General features: G+C 48.4%; 1 protein-coding gene across 1 annotated transcript; it reads left to right on the top strand.

The window, feature by feature from the left end:
• The first annotated feature begins 12916 nt into the window (after positions 1-12916).
• Fzd7 (frizzled class receptor 7) lies at positions 12917-16080 on the top strand. The gene has a single exon (XM_004653579.2). It carries the CDS (start codon positions 12998-13000, stop codon positions 14711-14713), a length of 1716 nt encoding a protein of 571 aa, XP_004653636.1. The 5' UTR covers positions 12917-12997; the 3' UTR covers positions 14714-16080.
• Positions 16081-17797: the final 1717 nt, after the last annotated feature.

Genomic DNA, 17797 nt, shown 5'->3' with positions numbered 1-17797 from the left:
CCACAGCAGGCCTTCCCCAGCTCAGACACCAGCAGGACCAGCCTGCTCCTTCCCTGCTGCGGGGGTCCGGCTGGACCTGGGCAGTGGTTTCGCCCACCCCCATCAGTCCCTTCCTGATGAGGCCCAGCTGTGAGGGGTCACCTCAGGCTATGGAAAGCAAGTAGAGCAGACACCCTCACGAACTTTCCCCTGGGGTCCCAGACAGAAGCTTCCCGGAGGCCCCTCACTTTGGCCGGTCCTCTGAGCTTTTGCTCTGGAGCTCCCACAAGCCCTTTCCACTTGGAAGTAAGAAGACAGCAGAGGGAATAAAACTGGGCCAGGAATTATGTGCAAAGTTTTTGGATGAAAAGGGAGCCCAGGAGTTCAAACATGTGAATTTTAATTCCAGTCCTTTCTATCAGTCCTTGGACTATTCATTCCACCATCATGGGCTTCGGCTTTCTTACCTGCAAAATAGAGGACAGAATGTATTGAATTGTGGGAACCCTTCTGTAAAACACCCCCCCAAAGCCAACCCCCTATGCAGCCCCTCCTTTTCAAATCACAGGACCAAAAGCCAGACATCGTAGTCTGTAATCTCTGCACTCAAGAGATGGAAGCAGCCTGGAGTTAGAGGGCCAGCCTGGGCTACACGACACCCTGTCTCATAAACACCAAAATTAATCACAAGGCAGAAATGAAGGTGGCAATGTATATTTGTAAGCCTAGCACATAAGAAGCTGATTACAGAAGGGTGACATATAATATAATGACAGGGAGCTGATTACAGAAGTTGGAGGCCAGCCTGGGCTACACAGAAAGCGCTTGTTTCAAGAAAAAAATAGGGCTGGAGAGATGGCTTAGCGGTTAAGCGCTTGCCTGTGAAGCCTAAGGACCCCGGTTCGAGGCTCGGTTCCCCAGGTCCCACGTTAGCCAGATGCACAAGGGGGCGCTCATGTCTGGAACTGGTTTGCAGTGGCTGGAGACCCTGGTGCACCCATTCTCTCTCTCTCCCTCTCTGCCTCTTTCTCGCTCTGTCTGTTGCTCTCAAATAAATAAATAAACAAACAAAAAGTAAAAAAATATATATATATATATATACAGGACAGGCTTGTTTCTAGCCCAGTGACAACGCCCATTATAACTCGGAGACACAAGGTCACTGCAGAAACCTATATTCATTTGTCAATCAAAGTATAAGACCCGTGGCAATAGGGACATGTATTCCCAGCCCCTGGCACTGAACACCATTGCCTGGGATTTAGATAAACTTCTGTGACCACTAATGAACAGAATAATGGGTGACTATGGCAAGGAATTAAATGCAACAAGAGAATCCTCAAAATAGCCATAGGAATGAGCTTTTCCCATGCCTGGCTGTTCTGATGGTCAACATTCTAATAGTTGCTTTAACCTTCTATTTGCACAATACAGTGACCCCAACTAAATTCAGAAGGTAAAATGAGTCAATAAGAGCCTAGGGTTTTTCCCATGAAAAGGAAATCTCGAAGTCCACTTCTGTTTTAGCTCACCCCGCCTTCTTCTCTTTGCCACCCCTTCGATGGGCTCTGTCCCCTGGGAGACCTGGCCGGGATTCTAGACTCCTTCTCAGGTGAAGCCACTCTCGAATTAAATCACAAAGAGGGGCAGCCAGTCTGTAATGATCTGTGTTTATTTAGTAAATGGGTTGATTGCCCTCATTTGTGGAGATTAAGGGTTAATTTCCCAACTGCAAGGAGAACCGATTTCTCAAAGGGCAGCCCCAAATAATTAGGAGGAAAAAAAAATTCAAATGACCCCTACCACCATAGGCAGCACCTTTCTGTCCCCTGAGTGGCCTCTCCTGCCAGGTAGCTTTTTGGGAGGTTCTGAGCTAGGATTTGGTAAACAAAGGCTTAGGAATTCTTAAGCCCCTTTAAGCAGACATCTGGCAAATTTGAGATCACCTAACAGTTTCTCTCTCCTGCTCCTCTCGCTTTGAAAAGCAAATGTTTTGAGGTTTGTGTTCTCTCCCATTCACAGGGTTTTTAATCAAGTGAAGTCCAACCACTTTGTCTACACCTTAATTGAAGAGCCTGGCTCTAGAGTTTAAAGTGCTATTTATAATAACAGGGAGCAGGCAAGGAAAGGAGGGGGAAGAGACTAAGTGGAACCATGAAAGAGAAGAAAAGCTATGGGCAAGTGGCCCTTAAGGGAGCACTCAGCACGCCTAGGACCAATTTCCTAAAACAAGTCACATAGGTGGGGTGAGAGCCCCAGGGGCTGGGAAGAGACCTATACACTTCCACCCAGTACATATACCCATAAGAACCTTGACTGTGGGAAGTGCTTGCTGAGTCTGGGGACACCCACCCACCCCCCCGCTTCCAAATAGAGCCCAAAGCTGTCAGATCGCAAGGCAAGCTTCCTCTGTATACACACTCAGAAAAGAGGAAGCCAAGGAAGGAGTAAAGGACAAGATGAGGACTTCAAGGATGCTTCTTGGGCCTCTGGGGAAACAGCCACATCCATCTCCAAGCTGTCACGGCGAGGAGACAATTCATTGACTGACTTCAAGTTTTCCAACAGAAGCAAATCAAAACTTTGTCCCTGCTTTCTCACCAGCTATTTTGGACCGTGATGCACATTAGACCCTCTTGGGGAACTTTTTTCTTTTCACAATTTTTATTAACATTTTCCATGATTATAAAAAATATCCCATGGTAATACCCTCCCTCCCCCCCCCCACTTTCCCCTTTGAAATTCCATTCTCCATCATATCCCCTCCCCATCTCAATCAGTCTCTCTTTCATTTTGATGTCATGATCTTTTCCTCCTCTTATGATGGTCTTGGGGAGCTTTTTAATAGGTGATCCAGGGCTGGACCCCTGACAAGGAGGTTTTTAGAAATTCACTCTAGTACCACTCCCACCTTCCCTTTGAGAATCATCTTTCCAACTCAATAACTTACTCTCTTCACACCAATTCCCTCATACCACTTAATTTAGTTTATGTGTCCCAAGTTTATGTTTAATTCACAAGCAACAGCAGTGCAGTTTTGTGCCTTTCCCTAGCCGTCTCTCGTGATTGCTGGGTCTTTTGTCCCTATTTGAGTGCTGTGCTCTGCTTCCCCCCGCCCCGCCGCACTAAACTTCCTCTGACTGATGAACTGCACGATTTGATTCCACAAACTAAATGTCCATGTGTGAAAGCCAGAGAAGAAAGAGACAATTCCCAGTCCCAAAGACCTTCCAGATAAATAAGTGAGGTAACGCAGCAGCAAGGTGCTGAAAACACAAGAGCGAATGTACCACAAAGAGCCTCAGAGACGTGGGATGCAGGCTGTCATGACTCCTGAAAACCTCAGATACGTGGGCTAAAGCAGGACAGTTTATTTCTACCTGGTATTTCAGAAATCCAGGAGTCCATGAAGTTCCTCAGCACCACAGCCCCTGACTCCCCTCTTTTGCTCCTTTCCCAAGGTCCCCCCTGGAGTTCAGGCCATAGCAGGAGGGAAGGAGGCTCCACCCACTGCCTGTATGTTGCTCACAACACTGTGGCCGACACCTATGGCCACACGCGGTGGCTGCCTTGGGAAGCTCAAGGAGGATCTTTAGCCTAATTAGTCATAGGTCCAGCCAAAGACTGGGTACTCAATCACTATGCACGAAGAGAAGAGATATCGAAGGGACAGTAGCAACCAACGCTCCAAGCTGAGGATGATATATGTCTTAACATATTTATTTCTCTTAAAAAAAAATACTTTAATATACTTGCAAGCTGAGGGAATGAGAATGGGTAGGCCAGTGCTACTGCAAACCAACCTCAGACATATGTGCCACTTTGTGCATCTGGCTTTTTACATGGGTACTTGGGAATCAAACCCAGGTCATCAAACTTTGCAAGCAAGTGGTTTTAAATGCTGAGCCATCTCTCCAGTCTCCACTTACTTTTCTCAGCAACCCAGGAGAAAGAGGCTACCTGGGTTTTGTTGTTGTTGTTGTTTTGTGGTTTTTGTTTTTGTGTGTTCCAGGTAGGGCCTCACTCTAGCTCAGGCTGACCTGGAATTCACTATGTAGTCTCAGGGTGGCCTCGAACTCTCAGCAAGCCTCCTACCTCTGCCTCCCTCCCGAGTGCTGGATTTAAAGGTGTGCATCACCACACCCGGCTTTTTTTTTTTTCCACCTGGGTTTTTACAGACAATTAACAATCAACACAAGGTCAGTTGCAGTCCTATAAATATATTCTCAACTTCTGTTGCCTGCTTGCTTGTTTATTGCTTTTGAGACAGGGTCTCATGTAACCCAGGCTGGCCTCAAACTTGCTAGGTAGCCAAGGATGACCTTGAACTTCTGATCCTCTTGTCTGTACCTCCTGAGTGCTGGGATTACTAGTGTGCATGACCGTGCCCAGTTTACGCAGTGCTGGGGATTGAACCCAGGACATGTTAGGCAAGCACTCTACCAACTGAGGCTGATAAAGGTGGCTGCAAGACAGAGCCTTGCTAGTCAACTGTTAGTAGATGCCTGTCCTACACCCCTGCTAATCCTGTGGTCAGCCTTCTGTGGCTATGGATACTCCCCAGGGTAAGGCCAGAAGAAACCCATGTGTTCAGCCTTTTCTGGGGCCTAACATGTGGTTGGTAGGGTTTTCTCTAGTTTTCAATAAAAGACAAGCAGTCAGATGGCTTCATTAGTGGGCATGGGAGGATTTTAAGAGCAGGAAGAGAGGCAGGGAACAGTTCCTGTGACCTGGCCTTTTTGTCTTCTCTTCTTGGAACAGGCATTCATGCCCTTCTTTCTTTCTCTCCCTTCTTTCTCAATTTTCCCCTGCCAAGGGCCACTGCCACCCTGTCTTTCCTTTTGCTACTACTGTGGCCACCACCTAATTGTTCTCTGCTCCCTTCATTGTCTCATAGCCCTTGCCAAACTTCTACTGCTTCTCGGTTTCTTTCTGTCTTTCCTGGCTCATGGCAAGTTTCTCGGTTTTTGCCTGGGTATTTATTCTTGGACCCTCAACCCCATGAGAGGATTTAATTAGATTAGCTACTCTGTGTCCAACAGCCATACCTGTTGGATAGTGGACTCATGCCAGACAGCCTCACGTCTGGGTCACATCATCTATTCCTGACTCAAACCATGAGGTCAGCCTGCACAAGGATGGCCGTGTCAGGCTGAGGAAATGCTACCAAGTGAACTGTGGGAGTAGCAGCTGTTACATTTCAGAATAGACACTATGAACTTGAGCTGCATAAATAAGATCCCAGACCCAATATCACATCATATAGCCAACCGGTCATGTGTCCAAACCCCCCCTCTCTCTCCCCCACATACACACTGTCTCCCTGTCACCGCTCTCTCCTCTCTCACACACTATACCATCTCCCACACATTATCCTCACACACACTCTCCTCTCTCACGTTATGCTTTCCTTCAATTCTTCCTCTATTCTCACATCCACTACCCTCTTCTCTCTCACACATATATCACTCTCTATTGTCTCGCATATACTATACTCTCTTTCACTCATATTCTTTCTCATATGCGCACACACACACACACACACACACACACACACAAACTCCCCAGTTCCTTATGGTTCTCATTTTTCCATCTTTCATTTCAAAATGTAATCAAGTAGAGCGGGGACTTTATGTGAGGCTAAACACATAAAGACATACTATTATAAGGTATCGGTGACACATGCCCTGGTCCGGAATACAAGTCTGGGTCAGAGGTTCCCAAGCCTGACTAACTGAAAAGAATCACCCAGTGAGCTTTTAAAAACTAAATCCCAAAGTCCCACGCCAGAGATTCTGACTCAACATGTCTGACTGAGGTTAGGCTCGAGCTTCTGATTTTCCTAATGGGTTCTTCTAAGTGGGTTTGAAACTGTATAGATATAATGTTCAAGGGACCATCACTAATCTAGGTTTGATATTCCAAGCCGAGAAATTCTAGAACTTCTCAAAATTAAAAGAACAGAGGTGAACCGTGATTACCACGCAAACATCGAATAGCAGTGCAGTGAGTGAAAAATGTAATATAGATTTAAGTTTCAGTCTAGGCTTGGACACTAAGAAAAGGAACCTATTCTTAGATTCTCACAGGATTATTATGAAATTGAAGGCACTGTACTTACAACACCTGGCACTGTATAAATAATAATCATTATATTTCCAATATAGCTGTTTTGATACTCAAAATAATCAGAAGAGATATTCCATAAACCCAGTGGCATCCCAGAACAGCTTTTACAAGCTTGTGGTGTTTCTTATATGCATCTTTCCCCAACTGCAAGTTCAGTGATCACATGTTGACTCGACACTGACCATATTATAGCAGTATTCACACCCTGGAAATGGGCAAATGTACAGATCAGGGCTTTTTTTTTACCTCCTCTGGAGAGTCTTTGTTAAATGCCTGCATACTTGCTGCAAAAAAATAAGTTCCACAAAGAGCCACAGACATAATTCTTAGCTTTTTAAAAAGGATTTTTATTTCTTTTCTTATTAGATACAGAGGGAGAGAGAGAGAATGGGCGCACCAGGGGCTCCAGCCACTGCAAACGAACTCCAGATGCATGTTCCACCTTGTGCATTTAGCTTGCATGGGTACTGGGAAATGGGGAATCGAACCTGGGTCCTTCGGCTTCACAGGCAAGTGCCTTAACCACTAAGCCATCTCTCCAGCCCTAACTTGGCCTTTTAATTTTACCTCCATGCTCTCCATCTATATAACCAAACCAGAGTGCTGCCCTGATGATTGTGTGTGTGCATGTGTGTCTGTAGATCACGAAGCATTTTATAAATCTTATAAATCAGTTCTCCTTACACACTGGTGGAGCTAAGGAGGTTACATGACATGCCTGAGGCAGGACAGGATATCAGTGGTAAAAAACAACCAAGCCAGCCTGTCCTAACCTCCTCTGCCCTCCTCCTGCCCTTGGCCCTGTAGAGAAGTTCTGAGAGACAGGCAGCAATTACACACACTGCCTTCACCTCATCACCCAGATGACCCAAGAGCCTCTCAGACTCGGGTCCAAACACTCTCTCCTTGGAGTACAGACTTGCTCACCCAGAACGGCTTCCTGTCGGCACTTGGAGGGTTTTTCCAGGATTGCTGATGTCTTTCATGGATCAACTTCCTCCACATTCTTTTTTCCTCTGTCCAAAGATGTGTTTGAAAAAAAAAAAAAGTCTCTGTTCTGACTACAACAGACACTAGCGGCTATGAAAAATACAGCCAATACTGATGTTTACTTGGCTCCCCGAGGTCAGCAATTGGAGAGTTGTTTCTCCCTGCGCCTTCATTTTCATAATACTCTGGGGCAAGGAAGGATGAATAGCTCTCATTAATAAGCAACGTTTGAGATGCTTTCAACGATTCCCTCCCCTCTCTGGGATTTTCATGCCCTAATGTAATGCCTGCTGCCTCCTTGAGTGTGGGTAGGTCTAATTTCTAATAAGTCAAATATGGCAAACATGACAGTATGTCACTTCAAGATTTGGATATAAGGCTGCAGATACGGCTCAGCTTATTTGCTCACAAAGCCTTATAGCCCAGGTTTGATTACCCAGTCCCCATGTAAGCCAGATGTACAAGTTGTACATACCTCTGGAGTTCATTGCAACAGCAGAAGACCCTGACACACCAGTTCTCTCCCAACCTCCTCTCTCTAATAAATACATCATTCTTTTTTTAAAATATTATTTATTTATTTATTTGAGAGAGAGAGAATGGGCACCCCAGGGCCTCCAGCCACTGCAAATGAACTCCAGGTGCATGCACCCCCTTGTGCATCTGGCTTACGTGGGTCCTGGAGAACTGAACCAAGATCCTTTGGCTTTGCAGGCAAGTGCCTTAACAGCTAAGCCATGTCTCCAGCCCTAAATAAACAAGTCTGAAAAATGGTTAGAGAGAACTGTGGTTTCTAGCTCAATTGCCAGTGCTCTCTTCCTCTCACTCTCTCCTTCAGAGCCTTTGGTCTGAAGGCAGCAAGGTGCCCGAATTTGAGGGGCCTTATGAGAGGCACAAGTGACAAAAAGCCGACGGCTCTGGCCACCAGCTTAGTGAGAACCTGAGGCCTACTAGAAGCCTTGTGAGATTGGAAGTGAGTCCTCCAGCGATGCTTTCAGGTAACTTATCCATAACTGACATCTGATTTCAGCGTCCATGGACACTACAGATTTCTGACATTAAGAAAATGTGAGGCAGAGGCTGGAGAGATGGCTTGGTGGTTAAAAGCACTTCCTGTGCAAGCATGAGGGCCAGAGGACCCCCGAGAGACAAATGGAGCTCAATCCTCAGGAACCAAATAAGCAGCTGGGTGTGGAGAGTGAAGACCTGAGAATGGCTGGAGCTCAGGGAAAATTACCCAGCAAGCTTGGGGATCAGTAAAAGACTCTGGCTCAAGTAAGACCAAGCAGAATAGTGGTGGAGTAGAGCACCCACTTAGCCACCACAGATGCTTGCACCCCACCACAGGGGAAGCACTACAAGAGCATACACTGCACACAAGTGAAGAAGAAACTGTGAGGTAGTTTATTGTTTTTGAGCTGCTCAGTTTGGGGGACATTTGTTATACAACAATAAATAGCTCCTCAAACTATCAACAAAGGAAATGTTAATCAAACAGATTCAATGACTCACCCTTCCATGTAAATTGTCTCTACAAAGGGGATCTATATACCAAACATGGCCTTTCTTTTGTGCAATCTGAACATCTCTAACTTCTGTAACATTTGAAAGTGTTTTAGAGATAAAAAATGTTCCCATCTGGGGAGTGATCCCAAGATGGATACAAATCAACAGAAAGCAATTGGATAGCCCAAGTCCTCGATGTTATAATGTCAAAAGTGTGGGAAAAAGAGAGTTGAGGCAAGAAAGAGAACACTTTGCCCTTGAATAATTCTGAATAATTGAATAATTCTGGCAGCTGGGGTGTCATTAAAACACAAGATTGTGGCACCATGAAAGTTGTCATTTTCAAATCTGGCCTGACATCAGAATATAATTCAGCTAGATAAGCTTGGGAAGTAGCCAAAATAAGTAGTATTTTAAAAAGTGAGCTAATGAATAGCATCACTTTTCTATGGAACCCTGTGACTATGATGTGAAGAAAGAAAGGCCTTTGTTATTTTAAAGGGCAGGGACAATTGGAAGTTAGCAGACAGTTACAAAATTTTCCATCCCTAGCTTTCCAAAGAAGATACCAGTAAGTGGCTTTGGGAGTTGGGTGTGGAAAGTGTTACTTGGAAAGAAAAGAGATCCTAGATAGAATATAAACCAATGTTGCTATATTTGTCATAGAACCTAAAACAGACCACTTAGCCCCTGACATTGTGAACTTACTTTTCTGATATACTCCCTTTATTACTCCTTAAAATTACCCATTTGACATCAGGAAAGGCATGGAAAGGTACAACATCATTTCACAAATAGTAAATTCATATTTTCTGGAAGTAATTTGGGATGGAGGTTTTCTGTTTGTGGTGCTAGGTACTGAACTCAGCCTCACACAGTAAGCAGTTGCTCTACTCCGTCACTAAGCTATATCCCAAACCCTGGATCGAATGTTGCTGTTGTTTTCTTAAAATCATCTTTAAGGGCTAGAAAGATGGTGAAAGGTTCTTGTTTGCAAAGCTTAATAACCTGTACTGATTCCCCAGTACCCATGTAAAGCCAGATGCACAAAGTCGCACATGCATCTGGAATTCATTTGCAATGGCTAGAGGCCCTGGCACACCCATATTCCTTTTCATTCTCTCTCTCGGCTTGCAAATAAACAAACAAAAATATTAAAATCGTCTTTAAAAACAACCCCCCCCCCAAAAAAAAATTTTAGCTTTGTTTCTCGGCTCTTTTTTGTACTTGTCTGCCTGAGACAGAGCAAAGAGGGCTCACATCTGTGGCATTTTCATCAGGGATGGGCTTCCTGCATCTTATGCATAGATTGTTTCAAAACATTTTATTTTCTCCTTGTGTGTTGGCTGTTCTTTCTTTCTGCCTTCTTTCTTTCTTTTTCCTTTTAAAATCATTATTCCTATTACCAAACATGAGAGCTGTCTGAGGCTATAATATGAGGATTAGAAGCTCATCAACTAAGTGGTTTTAGTTGCATTTGAGGCAGTGTTTTATCCTGTCGGTTTTCATTTTATTTGATGACAGTACTTGGTACTTCTCCCTCAATAAGCAAAAATGACTTAGATCAGTGGCCTGATGAATAAGCATGGAAATGTGATTTTTAAAAGGAGGAGGATATCCTGAACCTCATGGAGAGAAAAAAGGAATCTATCCCCCACCACCCACGCTCTCAATGACAAAGCAAGGCAGCAGGGCTGCCTTCAAACAACATCTTCCAACAAAATATCAACACACCACAGTAGGTAATAGGAATATTAATTCAGATAGCAAAAGACCAGACCTTGAAAAAAGTACAAGGGAAGGATGAAATTTAAGGAAAATATTGTCTCATCAAGCCTTTAAAATATTGTTATTACTTTAAGGCAGATACATACGCCAAAAAGAAAAACAGAATCCGGAATGAAGGGTAAACTGATGCTTAAGAGGAAAAAGATGATTCCTGTTGCAGGCCGGATGGAGGACATGAGCTGTCTGGCACCCTACTTTGTTCCAAAGGACTCAGCCCTTGAAACCCATTCACAAGAGTGAAGAAAACAAAGAACTGTGAAGTGGAAGGAAAGAGGTCCACAAACCTCACTGATGGAAAGCAAAGAAAAGAAAAACAGAATAATCCCAAATTTGCTAGGGAAGGGAATCCAATTAATTGAGTTCAGAATAAGCTTTTTCTTAGCTGGAGAGCAGCGCACCGGAGGCAGCAACTTCTGCCAATGTTCAACATTCAACCTGATCAAAAATCTCTCTGCGCACCAGCACCCAACTGAGACAGGAGGGATCAGCCAGGAACATCTTTTAAAGTGCAAGACTGCAGAGGCAGAGACACTGAAAGATTCAACTTGTCACTTTCTTGCATGCGGTAGGGAGGGAATCCATAACATTCATGATATTCCCTGACGGCTCCAGAGAAGAGGACAGAGACCCCTTTGCCAGTACTCATGAGACAGCGCGCGGGCGCCCAGTGCCCGAGCGGGGCTCAGATTTGACCAAGAACAAAAGGAACTCTTGCAAATCAGAAAACCCTACCCCAGAAGAGAAATAACCCCTCCGCGAAAGCTCTGGTTTCCTTCTAATATATGCATCCAAACTTTTCTTCTGAGACTCCAAAGGCTGGATGAAATCATTGCTTCTAGAGAAGTTCCAGAAAGGCCACACACCGCAGAAGAAGCGGGGGTAAAAACAGGGCCACCGAAGACTGTGTAAATCGTACAGAGTGTTCCTGGGCCCTGGGTCTCAGGTTACTTTTATAGGCATCCATTTCCACCCTCCCACCCCGCACCCCCCAACAGCAGCTTTCTGAAAAGCTCCCTTAAAGCCACACCAGCTCTGGGCCTGGAGCTCGGTGGTGGGAGTGGGGGTGCAGGGTGCTGGCTCCAGGGGCTCCCCCCTTCTCCTCCCACGAGGGTCTGCGTTTCCTCCCGCCAGAAGCCGCCTCGGGTTGCTCCTGCTTTTTGCGTCCGAGGGAGGCGGGGAGAAAGGGGGGGGGGCTGCGGCCTCACGTGGTCGGCTGGGGTCTGGGGTGGGGGAGAGGAACGGCTCCTCCAGTCGCACCCCCTTCCGAAGCTGACTCAAAGTCCCCAGCGCCCAAGCCAGCCTTTCCAGCCCGGGCAGGTCTAACGTGACTCCAGGTCACGTCTCTGCGGCCCGGCGCGACGCTCTGCTCAGCTTCCTCGCACGAGCCTTTGGGGAAAGCCCCCCCTTTTTTTGTTGTTTTTTGCTCAGGAATGTGTATTTTAGCACACCCGGAAGAGGAACAGATCGTTGCAGGCAAACTCCCTTTCGGGTGCGTTTTTTCTCCCCTGAGCGAATTCAGGGTAAAAGTTTTTCCTCAACTTTTCCCTCCCAGGCTCCTGCCCCTCCCCTCAGGAATCCGCCCCGAGCGCCTTCAGGCCCCGCCTCCCTCCCAACCTCATCGCCCGCCCCTTTTGACTCCCAGCCAATCGGAAGGCGTACACAGAGAAAACAAAGGGTGCCATTGGGCCTGGCGGGGGCTCGGGGCCCGCCCCCCGGAGTGGTTTGTGAATGGGGGGAGGGGAGGGGGCGGGGCGGCCCGGAGCCCAGAGGTCCCCGATGCTTCTTCTTCTGGCCACCAGCGCGGCTCCCAGGCGTTACTCTGCGCTCCTTCCCGGCGGGCGGCGGGACTCCCGGGGCCGCAGTGCGCGGGGCTGGAGAGGCTGGGTGCCGGCAGACAGGCCGCGGGTGAAGGGCCCTGGCCGCTTCGGATTTCCAAAGAGAGCTCTGGGCTCCCGGGCGCGGATCGGGCTCGGAGCGAGAAGCAGCTGTTGGACTGAAACTTGGAGCCGAGCTTCCAGAGCCGAAGGAGGCGCGGGGTGCGGAGAAGGAGAAGGAGGTGGCGGCGGCGGCCAGCGGAGCCTCGAGGCGAGGAGGCGGAGCAGCACCGCCGAGGCGGCGGCGCCGGGCTCTTGCCTGGCGGGGGCCGGGCTTGGTGTGGGGGGCGTGCGCATTGCTGTGCGCCCGGGGGACGCGAGACTTGGGCAAACTTTGAAGGGTAACCGGAGACGCTTGTTGCTCCTCGCGGCCGAGAAAGCTGCACCGTTACTTCTCGGCGGGGAGGGGAAGGTAAAGCGACCCCTCTCGGAGTCGTCGTCCTCCCCCGCCTCCGCATCCCCAGCCCAGGCTGACGAGTGTGGGGACCCCCCGGCGACCGCGCGAGTGCCACGCGGAGGCGGCTGCGGCGCCCCCACGGCTGGCGGCCTCGCCCCCGCCTTGCAGGCACCCCAGCGGCAGCGCCCTCGGCTGCGCGCCGCCCACGGCCCGGCCCCGGCGCCGGGAGGACTCTCATGCGCCGGGCGCGGCGGCACCTCCCCGCATCCAAGCCTGTCCCAACCGCTCCGTCTTCCTGGTCCTGCTGAGAACGCCGCTGCACCCGCGGCCGGCGATGCTGGGTCCCCGCGCAGCAGCGTCGCGCTCGCCCCTGGGCCTGTGCGCCTCGGTGCTAGTGCTGCTGAGCGCGCTGCCTACGGGCACCGGGGCGCAGCCGTACCACGGCGAGAAGGGCATCTCAGTACCGGATCACGGCTTCTGCCAGCCCATCTCCATCCCGCTGTGCACGGACATCGCCTACAACCAGACCATCCTGCCCAACCTGCTGGGCCACACGAACCAGGAGGACGCGGGCCTGGAGGTGCACCAGTTCTACCCGCTGGTGAAAGTGCAGTGTTCTCCCGAGCTGCGGTTCTTCCTGTGCTCCATGTACGCGCCCGTGTGCACGGTGCTCGACCAGGCCATCCCGCCGTGCCGGTCCTTGTGTGAGCGCGCCCGCCAGGGCTGCGAGGCGCTCATGAACAAGTTCGGCTTCCAGTGGCCTGAGCGGCTGCGCTGCGAGAACTTCCCCGTGCACGGCGCCGGAGAGATCTGCGTGGGCCAGAACACGTCGGATGGCTCCGGGGGCGCAGGTGGTAATCCCACCGCCTATCCTACGGCTCCCTACCTGCCAGACCTGCCCTTCACTGCGCTGTCTCCTTCAGACGGCAGACGCCCCTCTTTCCCTTTCTCCTGCCCGCGCCAGCTGAAGGTGCCCCCCTACCTGGGCTACCGCTTCCTAGGTGAGCGCGACTGCGGCGCCCCGTGCGAACCCGGCCGTGCCAACGGCCTCATGTACTTTAAAGAGGAGGAGAGGCGCTTCGCCCGCCTCTGGGTGGGCGTGTGGTCGGTGCTGTGCTGCGCCTCGACGCTCTTCACTGTGCTTACCTACCTAGTGGACATGCGGCGCTTCAGCTACCCGGAGCGCCCCATCATCTTCCTGTCCGGCTGCTACTTCATGGTTGCCGTGGCGCACGTGGCGGGCTTCCTGCTGGAGGACCGCGCGGTGTGCGTGGAGCGCTTCTCCGACGACGGCTACCGCACGGTGGCGCAGGGCACCAAGAAGGAGGGTTGCACCATCCTCTTCATGGTGCTCTACTTCTTCGGCATGGCCAGCTCCATCTGGTGGGTCATTCTGTCACTCACTTGGTTCCTGGCGGCCGGCATGAAGTGGGGCCACGAGGCCATCGAGGCCAACTCACAGTACTTCCATCTGGCCGCGTGGGCCGTGCCCGCGGTCAAGACCATCACCATCTTGGCCATGGGCCAGGTGGACGGGGACCTGCTCAGTGGGGTGTGCTACGTGGGCCTGTCGAGCGTGGATGCGCTGCGGGGCTTTGTGTTGGCACCCCTGTTCGTCTACCTCTTCATCGGCACGTCCTTCCTGCTGGCCGGCTTCGTGTCGCTCTTCCGCATCCGCACCATCATGAAGCACGACGGCACCAAGACGGAGAAGCTGGAGAAGCTCATGGTGCGCATCGGCGTCTTCAGCGTGCTCTACACCGTGCCGGCCACCATCGTGCTGGCCTGCTACTTCTACGAGCAGGCCTTCCGCGAACACTGGGAGCGCACCTGGCTCCTGCAGACGTGCAAGAGCTACGCCGTGCCCTGCCCGCCCGGACACTTCCCGCCCATGAGCCCTGACTTCACCGTTTTCATGATCAAGTACCTGATGACTATGATAGTGGGCATCACCACCGGCTTCTGGATCTGGTCAGGCAAGACCCTGCAGTCGTGGCGTCGCTTCTACCACAGACTCAGCCACAGCAGCAAGGGGGAGACTGCGGTATGAGCCCCGGCCCTTCCCCCCCCCCCTGCCACTCTATCCCTTGGCAAGGGGAGAAGCATGGTAGGGGGAAGAACTGCTTTTTTTTTTTTTTTTTTTTTTTAGGTGGGGGTGAGGCTTATTTCGTAAGCTACCCTCTCCACTGAGAATCCACCTAAAAGTAAGAAGTTTTTTGGAACTGGGAAGCCATTTGGGCCGAGGGATGGTTTGGAGTAGAGGCTTGGATGAAAAGGTGGTTTGGATGAAGAGACTTGCAAGATGATGGTGATGGCGTTGATGTTGTTAGTTGAGAAAGGTATTGGCCGGCTAACGCTTATGGAAAAGAGAGACTAGTGTGAGTTTTTCCCGGCGCCAGAGCTGAGCTGAGTCTGTGCGCCCAGTCCCCTTACTGTCCTCACTCCTGTGAGGCCTGGAGGGAAAGAAAAAAAAAAAAAAAAAGGTAGGGGGCTACGTCTGCAGCAGTGGCTTTGTTGGGAAAAAGGGAGGACCCCCTGCAGAGTCCTTGTCAAGCTGTGGTCAAACCGTAATCTCTTTTCACTGGGGCCAAACTGGAGCCCAGATGGGTTAATTTCCAGGGTCAGACATTACAGTTCCTTCTCCCTTACTCCCTCCCGCCTGTTTTTCCTCCCTTACTCCTTTCAAGTCTTGTAAAATCCGCATTTGGGAGGCCTGGGAGGCCTGCCTGCTAGAGAATCCTAATGTGAAGGTGCAGAAGACATGACGGTTACATTTCCAGAGAAGGCCAAGGAGAGGAGTCCTAGGTATTTCTACTACCTTTTTTTTTTTTTTTTTTTTTTTTTTTAATTTTCTAGGGAAGGCAGGAAAAGGAAAGAGGAGTGTTTCATTTGGTTTAATACCCTGAAAAGAAGTGATGACTTGTTGCTTTTCAAAACAGGAGAGCATTTTTCCCCCCCGTGTCTTTGTTGTAAGAGACAATGGAGGAAACAAAAGTGTCTCCCTGTGCAAAGGCATAACTGTGAAGACAGCAACGTTTATAGGCAAAGCAGCGCCAATCCATCAGGGCTTCCCTCTGGTTGAGAATTTGTTTAAGATAAACATTCCTTTTTAAGGAAAAGTGAAGGGCAGTGTGCTTCATACCCATTCAGCCAGAGGTTCTGACTTGGATAAAGGAAATGCAAGGGGTTTTGTTGTTTGTTTTAAACACATTTAATGCAGAACACATGATCTAACAGACTCTGTGAAAGTGTCCAGTGAAATCTCTCCATCTTTTTTCCTTGCTATAAGCCTGCATTTAGGTTTTCTTTCTGTTTTTCTACTCCAGTTGGTGTCCTTCGAGATAAAAAGAAACTGCAGAATGCCTTCAGCATCACAATAAAGGCAAATTAAATTTTGGAAAAAAAAAAAGGATTAAGGACCATTTTGCCCATTTTTTGTTCTTGGTGCCATGAATACGTGTGTGCTGACCCTGACTGTTGGATGAGGAGGTGATGTGCAGAAAGGACAGTGAGGGAAGAAGGAAGTTTGAACCATGGGCCCCGTTTTTTAAAGTCATTAAGGGGAGGTAAACTTCAAAGTGATTCTGGAGTTCTTTGAAATGTGCTGGAAGACTTAAATTTATTAATCTTAAATCATGTACTTTTTTTTTTTCTGTAATAGAAGTCTGGTTCTTTGGCATAATGGTAAAAAAACTAAGCAGAGGATCATGGGAGATAGCCTTTCCTCCACCCCTGACACTGCCCTGCAGTCTTGGAACTAACTCTATCCTATTTCTCAGAACAGTTTTTAAATGCCAACCTGAGGATACTGTTTGGAGTACAAATTACTTTATATATGTAATGTTCAGTTGAGTGGAGCTGCTTTTACATTAAAGTTAAAATTAATATTGTATTTCTTAAACCTTCAAGACTATTTCATGTGTCAGATTTTTAAAACTGCCACTTACACAAGTTTTTTGGCATCTTTTGTGTTGTATCTCTTTAATGCATGTGAAATTTGTAAAATAGAGACAAGTGCAGTATGTATATTTTGTAAATCTCCCATTTTTGTAAGAAAATATATATTGTATTTATACATTTTTACTTTGGATTTTTGTTTTGTTTGCCTTTAAAGAGCTACAATGAAACCCCACCTTATCACATGTACAGATCACAAATAAATTTTTTAAATATAAAGTGAATGCTTATTTACTAGTCTTGATACATTCATTAAGTCAAAAAATAGAACTTTGTGCTATGGAAAGAAGGTGCAGATGGTACCCAGGACTGTCATAGAAGAGGATCCTCTCCTTTATAAATACAGACTACACTGAATGCCTTCCTTGTCCTTTAATTTTTCTTTCTCTTACCTATTTCTGTTTCTATCTCCCCCCCCCGCCCCCACCAACAAGCTCACCATACACAGCTCTAAGCTTTTATACAGCATCTCTGGACGACCTAAAGAGTTACAGTGTCTGCTTGCTCTCTGATGATGGATATTTACTGTCCTTAGGGGATGAAGTGCATTTATTTTTATTTATTTGTTATTTATTGGGTTTTGGAGGTAGGGTCTTGCTCTATCCCAGGCTGACCTGGATGGAAGTCACTATGTAGTCTCAGGGTGGCCTCGAACTCACAGTGATCCTTCTACCTCTGCCTCCCTAGTGCTGGGATTAAAGGTGTGTGGCCGCACTTCTGGCTGAAGTATGCATTTGAAAGAGGACTGGAAGATTTTGCGGGGGGTGGGGGGGCTTGCTTTTCTGGTAGTTTTTTTTTCCTTAAGAATTATAATGCATATATGGGAGGGGCATTCAACCAATTGGTGTTTTTGTATTCTAATGCACCTTATCTAACTTGTTAGTATTTCAATGCTTTGCTTTCAGTGGATAGGGAGGGTTTGTAGATGCCTCCTGAGAGGGGCAGAGGCTGAGGCCACGGTTTGTGGAGCTCCTTGCTAAAGGCTTCACCCCACCTTCTAGGTAGACTGAAAACTCCCTGACATGGCAATGACTCAGCAGCTCCGCAGAAATAGACTCCACGGCTGGCCCCGAGTGGCCTCAGAAGCCACCAGGCTATTCTTTGCTCTGGTAGAAGTTAAGTTTGGAACCATGAGGTCGGAAAGCCCTTGCTCTCCAGGGACTTTGATATTAAACAG

The sequence above is a fragment of the Jaculus jaculus genome, chromosome 4 (genome assembly GCF_020740685.1).
Source record: "Jaculus jaculus isolate mJacJac1 chromosome 4, mJacJac1.mat.Y.cur, whole genome shotgun sequence".
NCBI classification, from domain to species: Eukaryota; Metazoa; Chordata; class Mammalia; order Rodentia; family Dipodidae; genus Jaculus; species Jaculus jaculus.
This window is presented reverse-complemented; position numbering and strand designations above follow the sequence as displayed.

Coding starts and splice junctions, on each gene's coding strand:
- Fzd7 (XM_004653579.2), top strand. CDS start 12,998: ATGCTGGGTCCCCGCGCAGCAGCGTCGCGCTCGCCCCTGGGCCTGTGC.